General features: G+C 42.4%; 1 protein-coding gene and 1 non-coding gene across 2 annotated transcripts; one reads left to right on the plus strand and one right to left on the minus strand.

The window, feature by feature from the left end:
- Positions 1–389: 389 nt before the first annotated feature.
- On the plus strand, positions 390–580 carry LOC127226579 (U2 spliceosomal RNA). The gene has a single exon (XR_007834907.1). It is a non-coding gene; the product is annotated as a U2 spliceosomal RNA (small nuclear RNA).
- A 1008-nt stretch (positions 581–1588) lies between these two features.
- Pecr (peroxisomal trans-2-enoyl-CoA reductase) lies at positions 1589–16181 on the minus strand. Its single transcript, XM_051190436.1, has 8 exons — positions 16004–16181; positions 13307–13440; positions 12643–12808; positions 11745–11826; positions 9202–9298; positions 7574–7684; positions 3069–3180; positions 1589–1850 (listed from the first exon to the last, which is right to left on the minus strand). Exons 1-8 carry the CDS (start codon positions 16125–16127, stop codon positions 1768–1770), a joined length of 909 nt encoding a protein of 302 aa, XP_051046393.1. The 5' UTR covers positions 16128–16181; the 3' UTR covers positions 1589–1767.
- Between the last annotated feature and the right edge of the window lie 31 nt (positions 16182–16212).

Genomic DNA, 16212 nt, shown 5'->3' on the forward strand with positions numbered 1-16212 from the left:
ATCCTGACCTTCAGGTGCCTCGGGCCGTGGACCCGCCTTCGAGCTTCCGTTTCCGGTGGAGTGTAACCGGAAGTGCTCGGGAGACTGCATGCACGCCACGCGGAGGCTGCCCCCTTGAGTCCTGGTGCCGCCACGCCCCTCGCGAGGGGGCGGGACATGCAAATAAGACGCGCCGTGCGCGCGCGCGGGGATGCTGGGAGCGCCAGGGTCGTGGAAATTTGTAGCCGAAGCTGTGGGTTTGAGAGAGCGAGTGGAGTGCCCGGGACGCGGACTAAGTCGAGAAGCGGAAGGAGACGCGGGAAAGAGGCTCGAGTCAGGGTCACGAGCGGTCACCACGACGTTGGTGTGGCTCGCGAGCGCAGGGCAAGGCTGAGCGGGAGGTGCCGGGTATCGCTTCTCGGCCTTTTGGCTAAGATCAAGTGTAGTATCTGTTCTTATCAGTTTAATATCTGATACGTCCTCTATCCGAGGACAATATATTAAATGGATTTTTGGAAGTAGGAGTTGGAATAGGAGCTTGCTCCGTCCACTCCACGCATCGACCTGGTATTGCAGTACTTCCAGGAACGGTGCACCCCCTTGGGGAGTATGGTTGGTCTAAGAAAAGAACTTACTGTATTTTCAGTAATTGCTTATGATTTGAGTAGTTTTCTCCCAATAGTAGCTGGTTCTGTAATCTTTTCTCCACTTATGTAGCTTACTGAGTGTTAAGAATTAGACTACTGTTCTCTTCCATTTCTAAGAGGCTTTTATTTCTGTTTGTGTATAGAGGGTTACTGCGAGTAGAGTATATATAGTTTTGAGTGTGGTGAGTCTGTTAGTTTTAGTTCTCAGTTGTTTTCTTGCGCAACTCTCTATTTTGGCATTAAACAATTATAAAACTCACGAGCCAACACCCAAACCAGAAAGCCAAGGATGACAAAAACTTGTTAGGAATCTTATCACATAGTCAAAAAAGGTGTTTATTCATGTTATTAGTAAACTGACAACCTCAAGAAAACTGAGTTTGAAAACTGCAAGTAGGAAGACTCTTAATGAGAACACCTCCCTTCCTTCTCCATCAAGGTGTTGCTGTACAGAATGGAGCTCATTATATAGTGGAAGATGACTTTGATGGGGTTTTCACCTCCTGACCTTTGGGATCACAGGTCTACTTTATGAGACACCAAAACTTCATGTAGCCTCTGCTTTATCCCCATACAGTTTTATTTCTCTTAGCCTTCCTTGAGGAAATTGAGCTGGGCTCTTTGCCAAATGGCTATAGGTGTTGTCAATAGGGAATGATGAAAAGGCACTGTAGAACACAGGTTCTCAACTTCTGGGTCACCACTGTCAGAAAATGTATCTCTGATGGAGAGATGGCTCAGTGGTTTAAGCACATTTTTTGCTCTTTGGGAAGACCTAAGTGAATTCATCCCCAGCACCCATGTCAGGAGTCTCACGACTGTCTGAAATTCCTGCTCATAGGGGATCTGATGCATCTGGCCTTTTTGGACACTGCACTCATCCCCCCCCCCCCCACACACACACAACTAAACATTATTTTAAAATAAAAAACTTAAAGAAACATAGGTTAAAAGATAACTGGTTTGAACACGAAGGTACATTTATTTTGGGAGTAGTTTTTGCATAGGTAAAACTGGTAACATTTAAATTAGTTTTTTGGTTCCCTCCCCAACAGAAATTATAATCTCCTGTGAAGTAAGTACAAAACATTCTCAAGATGCTAAGGCACACAGGAACAAGTCGGGTGGGTGTTTCCCTGACTTAGAGCTTGGACTTCTTAAAAGATTCCTTCATTCTCCTGACCACAGAAAGGTCCCCAACTCCCTCAGGCCAGTTGTCATGATCTGTTTAGTAAGTGGAAAAGGGTGTGTCACTTGCAAATCTCTTAAACCTTTTTCCTAGACTGTTTTTAAAATTTTTTCTTTGTTTTATGTGTGTGAATGCCTGCATGCATCTCTGTGTAACGCATGTGTGCCTGGTGCCTGTAGAGGCCAGAAGAGGGTATCAGCTTACCTCAAATTGGAGTTACAGTTGTAAGCCACCATGAAGGCTCCTCTGGAAGAGCAGCCAGTGTTTTTAACTACTGAGTCACTCCCCAGCCTGTGTTCTTTACTTTCTGTGGATTTGTCATTTGTAAAACTAGGACATTGGCCATATGATTTTTGTATGGTTGGTTTTGTTTTGTTTTGTTTTGAGACAGTGTTTCTCTATATAGCCTTGCTGGCCTGGAAATCACAGAGATCTGCTTGCCTCTGCCTCCTGAGTTCTGGAATTCAAGGTGAGTGCCACTACACCTGGCCTAGACCATCTGATTTTTATAAGACCCTTCCAAATCCAAGAGAGATACAAACACACATATCAAATCATATAATATTGTTACTGAATTGAATTTACAAAAGTACATTTTCAAGGCAGCATCATTGCACAGACCTGAAATACCAGCACTTGGGAGGCTGAGGGCAGGCTGGGCTACACAGAGAGATTTCATCTTAATAATCTCAATAAAGTAAAATAAGTTAAGCTTTAATGAATAAAAAATGAGTGAGGTCTAGAGAGATGGCTCAGTGGTTAAGAGCACTGACTACTCTTCCAGAGGACCCAGGTTCAATTCCCAGCTCCGACATGACAGCTCACAACTGTCTGTAACTCCAGTTCTAAGGTATCTGACACTTTCACTCCAATGCACATAAAATAAATTTAAATACATTATTTAAAAAAAATGATGAGAGAAACTGATACACACACACACACAGTCCAAAGAGGACAAAATAGACTTGGACTGCATAGACTTCCATCTATGCAAACCACTCACTAGAGAAGAAAAGCGGAGTTAAATCTTTAAACAGCATAGGCAGCTTTTGCCTCCTTCCTGTCACTCTTTGTGCCTAGAGATTTAGAGATTTTCTTCAGCTGAGAACATTTTCTGTAAAGTCCTATCACTAACATAAACATTTTGTACTTTTTGATGCCCTATAAGACAAAGCTTTCCCCTCTGCAGTAGTGTTTAAGACACGGAGCCTGGGCAGGTGAAGAGCTAATGGCTCTGCTTCCTGGCTGCTTACCTGGTATACTGACAGAGTGGCTATACAAGGACTGGCCCCCATCCACATTGACCAACTGTCCAGTGATAAAGGATGCCGCAGGGGACAGCAGGAAACACACCACAGAAGAGACCTGGGGACAGAAGAGGATATGTGTGTGCATAAGAGGAAAAGCTAAAAACAAGTTAAGAAAAGAATCAAAGGCTTCTCTCTCCATTCCTGGGAGCCTTGTACTCCCGAATGAGCACATCTCAAACCACAGGGCTTCACCATGAATCCTCATATATGTGCATCACAGTCTGACAGCACGGAGACTGTGTGCATCCACAGTTTGGACAACAGTGAAGTCAGGTAAAAGATCAGGGCAAAGGTGACAAGAAGTGAAGAGGTCCTGGACAGTGGCAGGCAAGCAGCATAGTGTGGAGGAGACACCGGTGAACCCCAAATCTCGGCAGCTTCCCGATTCAACAATTAACTCCCTTCTGAGGCTTCCCTTGTCTGACACAACCTCATTTGTCATCACTGCCGCATACCCCTTACAACTTGGCCCCAGGTAGAGTAAGGCTGTGTAGCAGTTGTAAGGTTGTGTGGCATCCTGATTTGTTCAGGCCCAAGGCACAGCTACGCAGCCCATAGGAGCGTTCCCCAGCGGGACTTCACGGTCCCCACCACATCACCCCAGATGTAGTCACTTGGCTAGGTTCCAGAGAATCTCCCCCAAACCAAAGAGAATTCATTCTACTGATAGTAAACAGAAGCCGAGTTTCTCGAAGGGTGATGGTCCTGAGCACAGCCCTCTCCTGGCTTTTTTTTTTAACCAGGGACTGATGTGTTCGTTAAATGATCAAAGAAATAGCTAGGGGTACAGACAGCCTGAATATGATCAGACCTCATAGATCTACCTCATAGAGGGTAGAAGGAGAGACAATTCTACAGAATTGATTTCTGACCTCCACACATGCACCACAGCACATACATGTCCGTATACATGCTCGGACACACACACACACACACACACACACACACACACACCCCAAGTGCATTTGCTCCACAGAGAAGCAAAATGGCCATCTCAAGAAAAAGCTCTCCCACTAGTTTTTACATTTAATTACATGTGTGTATAATGTGTGTGTCCTGTGTGGGCATGTACACTCATGAGTGCAGGTGCTTGAGGATCCAGAAGGACTCAGACCTCCAGTTCAGGTGGCCATGGGCCACTTAATGTGGATCCCGAGAACCAAACCTGGGTACTCGGTAAGGGTAATATGTGCTTTTTTGTTGTTGTTTTGTTTTTCAGGATAGGGTTTCTAGGAGTAGCCTTGGCTGTCCTGGAAATCACTCTGTAGACCAGGCTGATCTGGAAATCAGAGTTCCTCCTGAGTGCTGGAATTACAGGTGCGCCGCCACCGATCTTCAACACTTGCTCTTAACCACCAGGCAATCTCTCTAGCTCCACAACCACTTTTTAAATGAAACATCATTTTTACCTGATGTCTAAAATGGCTGGGTTCCAGTTAAAATGAGTATCTGGACAAGGGTTTTCTTTTTCATGTACTCATTAAAATTTTTGACAATTTCGTGTATGAATATAATGAATTTTAGTCATTCTCCCCCATTATCCTCTCTCTCCTATTCCCACTGAACCTCCTTTCTCCAAACAAGTCCCCCTCCCCATCAGCAAGCACTTTTCTCTCTCTCTCTCTCCTTTCTAATAAAGGAAGTGAGGCACACATGTAGGCAGAACACTGAATACATAAGAGATGCATGATAAATCTTTAAATAAAGAAGAAAAGAAAGTATAGTGACACCATGCCAGGTTCCACACTGCAACTAATTAACTAATTTTTAAAGAAACTGTTGGGACTGGTATAGCCGAGTTCTAGCAGGCCCAAGACCCCGAGGTCAATCAGAGATACAAGTCAGTCTCTGCTACATATCAAATGGGGGAGGGCAGCCAGTAATACATGTCTCAAAAAAAATATATATATATATAAACAAAACCAAGCCAAAATAAATAAATAAATTGCTTATCACTTGTTGAACTAAGAAAGAAACAAAAAGATTGACATTCATGTGAAAATCTTATTCAAATGATCTCTTTTCCAGCTCTCCAGCTGTAGGAAGCCAGACTTTCTTCCTATGCGTTTTCTTAAAAAAAAAAAAATCATATTTTGACAGATTGAATGAAGACACAAAGGCGATGGTCCAGCACATGAGGAAGCCACAAATTAAAAAGTTTGTAAATGTGTCAAATGAATGTAAAAAGAAATGCTTTGTATTAGCACACAATGCTTGCTATTATTTTTAAATAAAGTAGTGTTTCTTACATTCTTGGTTTAAATTTCTAATATGATTCTGACACTCTAACTCACATTAACAAAAAGCCATCTATCCCAAGTAAAATTTAATCATGTTATCTGCTCTTCCCTTTTAGAAGGAAAATGTAAACAGAACATGGCCCAACAAATGGTCGTTTGGGGCAGTATCTTCCTTATTATTAGTTTGTTTGTTTTTTGAGACAGATTCTCACTATGTAGCCCAGGCTGGCTTGGAAGCTAACTTAGACCAGGTTAGCTTCTAACTCACAGAGAGCTGCCTGCCTCTGCCTCCGGGAATACTGGAATCTTCTAAATTTTAGCATATGATCTATGCTAGTTTAGGATTTCATGCCTAGAAATAGACTCACTCTCAATACAGTATGGGACCATGATGGGAGATGTCATTATGTATATGTTTCTCATACTGGTTAATGAATAAAACACTGTTGGCCAATAGGAAAGGAAGAAAGGTGGGACTAGGAAACAAGGAGGATTCGAGGAAGTAGTAGGGAGGAGTTAGCACGGAGAGACTGGAGAGAGCGAACGCCATCCCTACTCTCCAGTAAGATGAGACCACGTGGAAGTGCTTAGATTAATAGAAATGGGTTAATACTTAAGACAGAGCTAGCCGATAAGAAACTAGTACCTGACCAACAAATACAGTCTCTGTGTGTTAATTGGGGCTGGTGTGGCGGTGGGACCAGACGGGCGGTGGGAAAACAGAATCACATTCAAGAACCTTCACTATAGGATTACTGTCCTCACAAACACAGGATCTAAATTAGAACAGTAGTCTCTTGACATAAAAAATTCAATAAATTAGGTATGTGTGTCTGTAGACACACATAAAATGTAACATGAGCTATTTCTAGAGATTAGAACCATATTCCCTCTCCTATCAAGAGTTTTGTAGTTTTGACTTCAGAGGCAAGATAGATGGTATAATGTACTTCTCAAGAGCCAGAAGTCCTAAGACATGTGCTGACTGACCTATCGGTGTGTGTGCAGTGTAAGGGAACACATGGACACATACATATATATATGTGGCACACACACACACACACACCTACACACAATGAAAATAAAATAAAATTTAAATTGAAAATCTTGGGCAACTTTTGCACAAGTATTTATCTAGATAAATTCTTCTTAGCATGCTAAATTCCAAAATTATATTAAATGTATAGATGATGTAAGGAAATCTGACCGTTTAAAAAATTCTTTTTAACTGGGCTTTGAGGAAGAACATGTTTTTGTTCTTGCCAAGAACCGGAGCTCACAATGGCTTTGGAGCATCCAACACCCTCTTCTGGCCTCCATGGGTACTGCACTTCTATGGGGGAGTCTGAATCCAATCTTCACCCACTGACCTATCTTATTATCACCTAAAACTTTGTAATTTGCCTTAAAACTTTTTTGTTTGTTTATTTTTAGAGACATGGTTTAACTAGGTAGCCTGTAACTTGCTATGTGGACAGGCTGGACTCCTTTTCACTGAGATCTCTATGTCTGCTTCTGTTTCCTGCATACTAGGATTAAAGGCATGGGACCACCAAAAAATTGACTTTTTAATAAAGCTGATTCTCCTACCAAGAAATGTGTGTGTGTGTGTGTGTGTGTGTGTGTGTGTGTAGGATTTCGTATGGGAGACTGAAGAGGCCAGAGGTGCTGGATCCCCCAGCAGTGGTAATTATAGGCAGCTGCCAGCCATCTGATGTGGTTGCTGGGAATTGAACTCAGGTCCTCTGGGAGAGTAGTTCCTGCTGTTAACTGATGAGCCATGTCTCCGGCCTCCCATACATTTATCTGTTTTGTTTTGTTTGTTTTCATTCTTCAGTAAGAACCTTCTCCCCCACTCCCACCACCATTAGAGCTATGTTTACTTCTAGGTCTTTTGAAAAACCTATTGGTTTTTGCATACTGAACTTCATGAGTCTGTAATTATCTGGCTTGCTTAGAGTGGCTTGTACCCACCCTGCATGTGATAACTTAATGCAGCTGCAAATCGGCATGAAACAAGAAAACATGTTACCTTTAACTTCACAATCTTCATTCCTGAGGTTATTTCCCAGAGCCCAAATTGGCACAGGAGAAACAGTGGTGGCAGTGGAATAATGGTCTCTACTAGTGAACCAGGCCACATGCCAAGAGTACCAAATGTCACACATTTCTCATGTCATTCTGATCAATGCCAGACATATACATCACCTCCTCAGGGATTCCAATGCGCTTTGCTGGGATATTATTAAAGGCCATTTCAAACATACTTTGTCCCAATTCACCATAGTTGTCAATAGCAGTCTGGGAATAAATAACTCCCTATATGAGAAAACAAAACAGGAAGGGGATTAAACAGGGAAAATGAAATTGCCAAGACACCAAGGGCTGGGCATGTAACTCAGAGGTAGAGCATTTATCTAGCATGCTTGAAGCCCTAGGCTCCATCGCTGGTGCCCAAACAACAGCAACCAGCAGACATCAGGGGAATATACCAACTGCAAAGTGTCAACAAAAAAGATAAACATTTCTTTTAAAAAATATATATGTATATATTTTTTTCTTATTTTACATATTTATTCCAGTTCCCTCTCCCTCCCAAACATTTCTTTTTAAAAAAGATCTATTTTTTTTTTTTTATGTGTTCAGCATTCTGCCTACATGTATTCCTGCAGGTCAGAAGAAGGCACCAGAACTCATTACAGATGGTTCTGAGCCACCATGTGGTTGTTGGCAATTGAACTCAGGAACTCTGGAAGAACAGGCAGTGCTCTTAACCTCTGAGCCATCTCTCCAGCCCTAAGATAAATGTTTCTAAATCAGCTTTTCTCAAGACTGTTGGAGGGGGGCATCCGGCCGCTATACAAACAGCATTTGAATGGTCACTCGGGAGACCTTTTCCCAGCTAAGCCTTGGGATTTTTCGTGCATGCTGAAGTGCATGTTTATGTAAGGACTTTAGCGGGCACTTAACCAGGACAAATGGCCTAACCCTCCTATGAGCAGGCCCGCTTTACCAGGGAAGAGATGCAAGTATAGGGTTTCCAGATTTAAAGTGAAATTTAAAAAACACACCAGAATCCAAGATTTATGTATGTATCTGGGAAATCTAATTTAAAATTTTTGTAATTTACATTTTAAGTGGGTGTATGAATTGCATGGATGTGCGCATGCATGTGGGGGTCAAAGGTTAACATCAAGTTTCCTTTTTAATCACTGTCCACCTTACTATTGAACCCAGAGCTCATGGAGGCACTTTGGTGGCTGGCCAGAGCTCCAGGTTGGTGAGGCTGCTTGGTAAGCGGGCTCTATGGATATCTGTCTATCCTCCCCCACAACACCTCACCAGTGTTACACATGTGTGCTACCAAGCCCAAATGCAGCTATTATTTCCACCTAAACACCAAAGGGAGACATTTGAGTCGATCTGTGTAGGAGAGAGAGAGAGATTTCACCTAATGGCCTTGGAGTGAAGCTGCTTACTGGCTTGCTTCCCCTGGCTTGCTCGCCCATCTGCTTATAGAACTCAGGACCACCAGCCCATGGATGGCACCACCCACCATGGGCTGTGTCCTCCCCCATTGATCACTAACTGAGAAAATGCTGTATAGCTGGATCTCCTGGAGGCATTTCCTCAGCTGAGGCACCTTCTTCTGATGACTCTAGATTGTGTGAAGTTGACACACAAAACCACCCAAGACACATATGTTCAATGAAAGTCAATCTTTTATAGTATATTTACACTACCTATCTTGTCATCAATGACATAATTATCCACAAAACAAATGGAATCAGAGGAGCCCAATTTGCCAACAGACTTGGAATCTAACAGTTACTTACAGGAGCAACACAGTTGATCCTCACTCCACTGTGGGCCCATGCCAAAGCCATGGATTTGGAGAGGTTGTAAACACCTTCTCTTGCAGCTCCAGAGTGCCTTTAAAGACACAGACATTAGCATCAGTTTCTGTTGAACATTTTTCTCATAAACTAACTTGACAAGAATATCAGTGACTAGAAAATTAGAGAAGATTGATTTTGTTATGAATCTCGGCTACAAATCAAGTATAATGTCAGCGTGTGATGCATGAGATCCTGACTCTGTAACAAACACTAGAGGAAACACCACACACACACACACACACACACACACGCACACACACACACACACACACACACACAAAGACTTTTAAAAAAGAAAGTACAGAGATAATGTGATTCAGGATTTCTATGTAAAACATATTATCCCCAGAACCAAGAGGTTTAATGTAAAAATATTACCATAGAAATTAGGAAAAAAATTCTGTGGGAAAACAGATTAGGTAGTAAGTGATGAGGGGTTTCCTTCAACTTGTAGTCCTGCATGTTGGCTGATTATTTACAATTTAGTACATCTGAAAGGTCCCCCCCCCTCTCTCTCTCTCTCTCACACACACACACACACACACATACACACGATGGGGATGTCTTCTGTACATACGTTTCTCTTATTGGTTGATGAATAAAGTACTGTGGCCAATGAGGCAGGATGATAGGTGGGATTAGGAGACAAGGATTCTGGGAAGTGTATGCAGAGGGCAGTTGGGTTGTAGGATGTTGGAGGAGTAACACCATGCAGGACATCTGGGTAAGCCAGAGCCTCGTGGCAATACATAGATTGATAGATATGGGTTAATAATTAAGACAGAGCTAGCTAATAAGAAGCCATTGGCCAACAGCTTTATAACTAATAGTCTCTGTGTGTTATTTTGGGACTGATGAAGCTCTGAAACCAGGTTGGTGGGAAAGAATGCTCATAACACACACACACACACACACACACACACACACACACACACACACACTTACATGTATCTCACCAGGTAAAGAATCTGGGTTGTGGGCTGAAGAGGTGCCTCATCAGTTAAGAGCTAGTATGTAACAGTTAACTTTGCTTGTCAGCTTGATTGGATTAATAAGCACCTAGGGATTAGTAAGGCATACCCCTCCAGTGTGTCTGTGAAGATGTTTTCTGAGAGCATTAACTGAGGTTCACTGTGGGGAAGGGAGAGGGAAGACCCACCCTGAATGTGGGCAGGACCATTACAAACAGACAAAGAAGCTATTGAGTACCAGCATCTTCCTTTCCTTGCTTCCTGACTCACTACAATGGATGATGGAATCCATTCCTGGCTCACTATGATGGATGGAACCCTCTCCTGACTCACTATAATGGATGATGGAACCCTCTCCTGGCTCACTATAATGGATAATGGAACCCTCTCCTGGCTCACTACAATGGATGGAACCATCTGAAACCATGAGCCAAAGCAAACCCTCTGATAAGCTATCTCTAAAAGGTATGTTAGAGAAACACAGAGTAACCCATATTCTAACAACTGAAGGAGTCCAGATAATACAGGCAGCAAGTATGTTATTAAAATTTTCATAGAGGAAGTCAACTTGTTACTTATAGATTGGCTAGTTAGAAGTACAACCCCTCAGGAATTTGGGGGACGATGACTCTGAGTTTCTGTTATGAGCTACAACTTAACAGTCCTAAAACCAAGCAGATATATTCATGATATTCAAATCTAAATTAATCCAGATCAATTTAACTTTCACAATTTAACAAAGAAGCTATTTCCTACAGTGATGGCTAGTTTTGTAACATCTTGATTAATTGTCAGAAAAGATATATGACCTCCAGGTAATATGCATTTTGGGTAAATAATAAACATGAATACCTCCATAAAAACCTCAAGCTCACCCCCAGTGGCACACCACCTCAACTCCAACAAGGCCACACCTCCTAATCCTTCCCAAATAGTTCCACTAACTGGGGACCAAACAAGCAAACATATAAACTATGGGAGCCATTCTAATTCAGACCACCACATAGAGCCACCTTAATCGGAATGGGCATTATTAGCAACTAGGGAAAAGGCAGGGAGGTAAAGTGCTTTCTGCTCAAGCTTGAGGACGTGGGTTTGGATCCTCACACTCACATAAAAGTCAGGCATGGCAGTGCACCCTTGTGATTTCAGCAAGGGGGAAGACAGAGACAGGAGGGTCCCCGGGACTCACTAGCCAGCCATTCAAGCCAAGTCAGAAAGCTGTAGGTGGAAAGGGATTGGCGAAGATGCCTGATGCTAACCTCTGGCCTCCGAGAACACACAATTTTTTAAAGTTTCAAATAAAAGGAAATGGGAGATGAATATGATCAAAGTACATTGTATGACAAATTCCATGAATTAATAATAACAGCCTTTTAAAAGGAAATTATTAGGGCTGCAATTTATTAAAGGGGTGAATCATTGATTTAAGACATTGTTCACTACTGTTCGTCATCCAGAGAACAAAACCTAAAGGCATAGAAAGAAAAAAATACATAAAATACTTACGAGGCTGTTGGAAACCCATTGTTAATAAGGACAATGATATTGACAATAGATCCTCCATGCTCTTTCATCCAGGAATTGTAAACTGTAGAACACAGGCAAACATATTAAACAGTGTGCTGACTCTCCCTTTATTATACCCTGCGCCAACATACATCTTTTTTCTTTTCTTCTTTTCTTGTTTGTTTTTTCCAGACAGGGTTTCTCTGTGTAGCTTTGGAGGCTGTCCTGAAACTAGCTCTGTAGACCAGGCTGGCCTCGAACTTACAGAGATCCACCTGCCTCTGCCTCTGCCTCCTCAGTACTGGGATTATAGGTGTGTGCCATCACCGCAAAAAAATTTAAACTAAGTTTAATCATCACCAGAACAAGAAGAATCCTGAATTTGGGGCATTTTAAGTTAATGTTAGGCAGTCCCAACATCAAGTTTTTTTAAAAAAATAACATTAATTTCTTTAGAAAATTACAAAACAAGGATCAAACTCAGAAGACATGGGCTAGTGAGATGGCTCAAGGGGTAAACACTGGCTGATCTTGTAGAGGACTCAGTCTGTGCCCAGCACCCACACTATGTGACTCATAACTACCTCCAAGTCCAGGTACAGGAATCTGATGCCTTTCCTGTCTCTTCATGCAGCTGTGCACCTACAATGCACATGCATGTATAGACACTACTAAAATAAAAACAAATTCTAAAGAGACACAGACCACAAATATAAGATATAAATTTTGATAAGGTACCAGATCAATAGGAGCACGGGTCAAATGTTACTGACACCAGTCTTCCGTGTCCCTAACAGCTCCTCTTCCAGCATTCCCTTTGATTTCTCACTAATGACACTAATGACACGGCTTTCTTTTTGTTGTTGTTGCTCTGTGTTGTGGTTATTGAAACACTCGCCTGCTTTGCACAAGTAGAAAGTGCCTGTTAGGTTCGTTTCGATCACAGCTTGCCATCCCTTTGCACTGATGTCTTCAATAGGAGACAGGAACTGGCCTCCTCCATTGTTTACCAAGAAGTTGATCTTACCATACTTAGCTAAGGTGGAGTTGACCAAATTATTCACCTAAAGAAACATTGGAAGTACAAGTTTAATAGCTCCCTGCTACATGGCCCAGTCATTTGTTTCAAGATATAAAGCAATCTGTAGACTCTTACAATGCATATTAAGTCTAAATACCACACCCCGAATACATAAAGCCACCAGTAAATAAGACCCCAAATCCCACATTGTGAACTGATCACTATACAATACTCATAAATCTCACACCAAAATTCTAATTTTGCTAGCAAGACACACCAAAGAGTCACCAAGACACTCCTACACACAGGCCGAGAGAGAACACTAAGAAATGCCTTAAAGGGTCTAAGGCAAGCACATCCTTGTTTAGCTTTCCTTCCTTGCTTCACCACCCTCCTTTTGATGTCAGCAGCTCAGTGAGTCAGGAGCACACAGATCTTCTTACAGCTCTGCCTTCTAGTGGTCCTCGTCCCCTTTAAGTATGGCTAGGTGGGGTTAGGAAGAGCAATGAGTAAATATGCTGTGCCGCGCTATTTATATCACCTCTTCTTCTTTCCTGATGTTGCATTGTATGGCAGTGACTTGAGCACTGCTTGAGGGAGGCAGGGACATTCTCAGTTCATGTGCAGCAGAGTTTAATCTGTCCAGCTTCCGGGAAGCAATGACCACATTACACCCTAAGGAGAAAATAGCCAGAGAGGAAGGAAATAAGCTTCCAAGAGCTGTCCAAATTAAGGGGGCTACAGAGATAGCTCAGTGGTTAAGAGCACAGGCTGCTCTTCCAGAAGACCCAGGTTCAATTCCCAGCATGCACATGGTAGTTCATAACTGACGATAACTCTAGTTCCAGGGGGTCTGACTCCCCATTTCTGGTCTTCACACGCATCAGGCACATACATGATAAATAGATAGACATATAGGCAAAACACACTTATGCACAAAAATAAATAAATAAATAAAAAGTTGTCCATGGTTCACGCCTTTAATCTCAGCACTTGGCAGGCAGAGGCAGGTGGATCTCAGTGAATTCAAGGCCAGCCTGGTCTACAGAGTGAGTTCCAGCACATCCAGGGCTACACAGAGAAACCCCACTTGTATTTTGTACATTCCTATAAAAGATGGGGGGTAGTGGTGGAAGAGGAATTAGGATGGGTTTGGATAAGATGGAACAGTAGGAACTGAATTTACTCTCTAGCCTGAAGAGACTAAGAAGCTAGATGAAAACACACACACACACACACACACACACACACACACACACACAAATACACACAGGAAAAAAATGCTTTGAAACTAAAAAAAGAGCAGCCACCTCTGAGAGATAGCAAGTGTAAGAGAGACCTATGAATAAACCATATTACTGCAATACTATGAGTTTGACAGACTCCCTGGTAGGCAGACAGACAGGGAGAGGACCATAACTGAGTGTTCATGTGGAGATGATGTGGCTGTGGGATCAGTCTGACGGAAAGATCCATCTGAAACCTGTGTTGGCACGCATGCTATGGTGCAGAGATCAGAGGGCAACTTGTGGACGTCAGTACCTTCTTAGGATTGAGCCTACATGGCCAGGCTTGGCAGCAGGTACTTTACCTACTGAGCCAACTTGCCAACTCCCAGCTAATGTTTTTATAATGTTCAAATGTCCAATTTGGGTTTTTATAATAACTTTCAGAAAACAGCCAGTAATTCTAGCATAAAAAACAAAGACAAAAAAAAAGAAAAGAAAAAAAGAGCATGTACTGCTCCACAGAGGACTGGAGCCCATTTCCCACCATGCACACCAGGTGGCTCCAACCACCTGTAACTCTAATCCCAGGGGCCTTCATGGCCTTCATGGGTGCCTGCACTCGGATTCATTTGCTCTGCTCCAGCTCCCAACACATACATAAAAATACAACAATCTTTAAAAATAATTTTTCATGTTTTCTCATGGAAGGTAATTCAATTATAACAACACAATGTTTACATCTCTTTTAGGTATAGGAAGTAGTTCCCTAGGGGGCATACTCCATCATTTTCATAGCATCTCCAGAGCACATGACTGTCCTACTAGTTCAGTCATGCCACAAGAATAGTCTCTTGCCTGACCCCAGAACCGGTGTAATGTTTGCCTAATGCGAATTTACTGAAAAAGATATTCAGTACCTACAAAGTCATGGAAGGTTATGGAAGGTGAACTGAGATCCTATGAATCTGTTGATTCAGGCCAAGGTCTTAACCTTTGCACCAAATGGTTACTGATTAACTTCCTCATTAATTTCTTCCTCCAGGGAAAAGTTTCGTGGTGGCAGATAGACTGGAAGTGTTGTTAAAATGAAAAAATACAATGGTGTCTTGTTTTCTTTTGCAAGATAAGATAAAGTATTTATTTCCTATGTTTAGCTCAGCTTGGAATCATATCATTGGTTAATTTCCCCCTCATTATGTCAGATTTTTAAAAATCTACTTGTCAAAGCTTTCACATAATAAAACTGTCATGTTGCAAATAATTTTTCTATATATGTTTCTAAACTTTGCGCTTTTATTTTCTTTCCCCAAACTGTGTTTCTCTGTGTAGCGTTGGCTGTCATGAAACTTGCTCTGTAGACCAGGATGGCCTTGAATTCACAAAGATCCACCTGCCTCTGCCTCGAAAGTGCTGGAATAAAAGCCATGTGCCACCACTGCCTGGCTAAACTTTTCAATCTTAAACCCAAAGAGGGTGTATACATTCTCAAATATATAAATATTAAATATAACTATTTTCTTCTTGGTGGCTTTTTTCCTTACGTGTCTGCTTACATGATCTTTCTTCTAAGTTAAATAAATATTCAATTTTCTTTTCTCTTGCTTTGTTTACAACAGGGGTTGTGAGAAGATGCAACAATCAGAGCCTCTCTCTCATCAGGTTGACAACCTTTTGCTGAATAACGCCTAATCTGGAATTAGGAATCAATTAACCTTACGAAGACACAATTAATTCCATAGCATGTTTTTACAGGTCTTGTTATTTCCTACTTCGGGCACAGTATAATCTTTGGTTCTAAGTCCCTTTACTTCATTCATACTTCGTGGCTCATCTACGAACATTTCTCCGCTTTGGGGAAGAACACCTTTTTTTTGTCCCTCGCAAAGCTCAAGCTCCGCAGCTCGTAGTTTAATCTTTCCCCTGCCCCACCAGCGCCCCCCTCTCTTTCTGAACCCAGTTTACCTAGCTAGACCTCTGCGGACTCTAGCTCCAGAAGTCTGGTCACGTACCCAGGTGCAGGAGCTCCCGGGAGATGGCTTTTCCGATGCCGGTGGCCCCGCCAGTAACCACGGCCACTTGGTTCTGCAGCAACCCAGTCGCTAGGCAGCTCTGACCCTTAGTCCTAGAGTCCATTGCAGTGGAGCGTCTGTCCCCGCGAATTGGACAGACCTTGGGCTCTTTAGAGAGCAGAGCAACAGCGGTCCTCCCCCACGTGACT

This window comes from Phodopus roborovskii, unplaced genomic scaffold (assembly GCF_943737965.1).
Source record: "Phodopus roborovskii unplaced genomic scaffold, PHOROB, whole genome shotgun sequence".
In the NCBI taxonomy this organism is placed as follows: domain Eukaryota; kingdom Metazoa; phylum Chordata; class Mammalia; order Rodentia; family Cricetidae; genus Phodopus; species Phodopus roborovskii.

Coding starts and splice junctions, on each gene's coding strand:
- Pecr (XM_051190436.1), bottom strand. CDS start 16,127: ATGGACTCTAGGACTAAGGGTCAGAGCTGCCTAGCGACTGGGTTGCTG. Junction 12,809..13,306: donor ACATCAGGAAAGAAGAAGAG/GTGATATAAATA, acceptor ATGTTTCTTTAG/GTGAATAATTTGGTCAACTC. Junction 11,827..12,642: donor TTTCTACTTGTGCAAAGCAG/GCGAGTGTTTCA, acceptor TGTGTTCTACAG/TTTACAATTCCTGGATGAAA.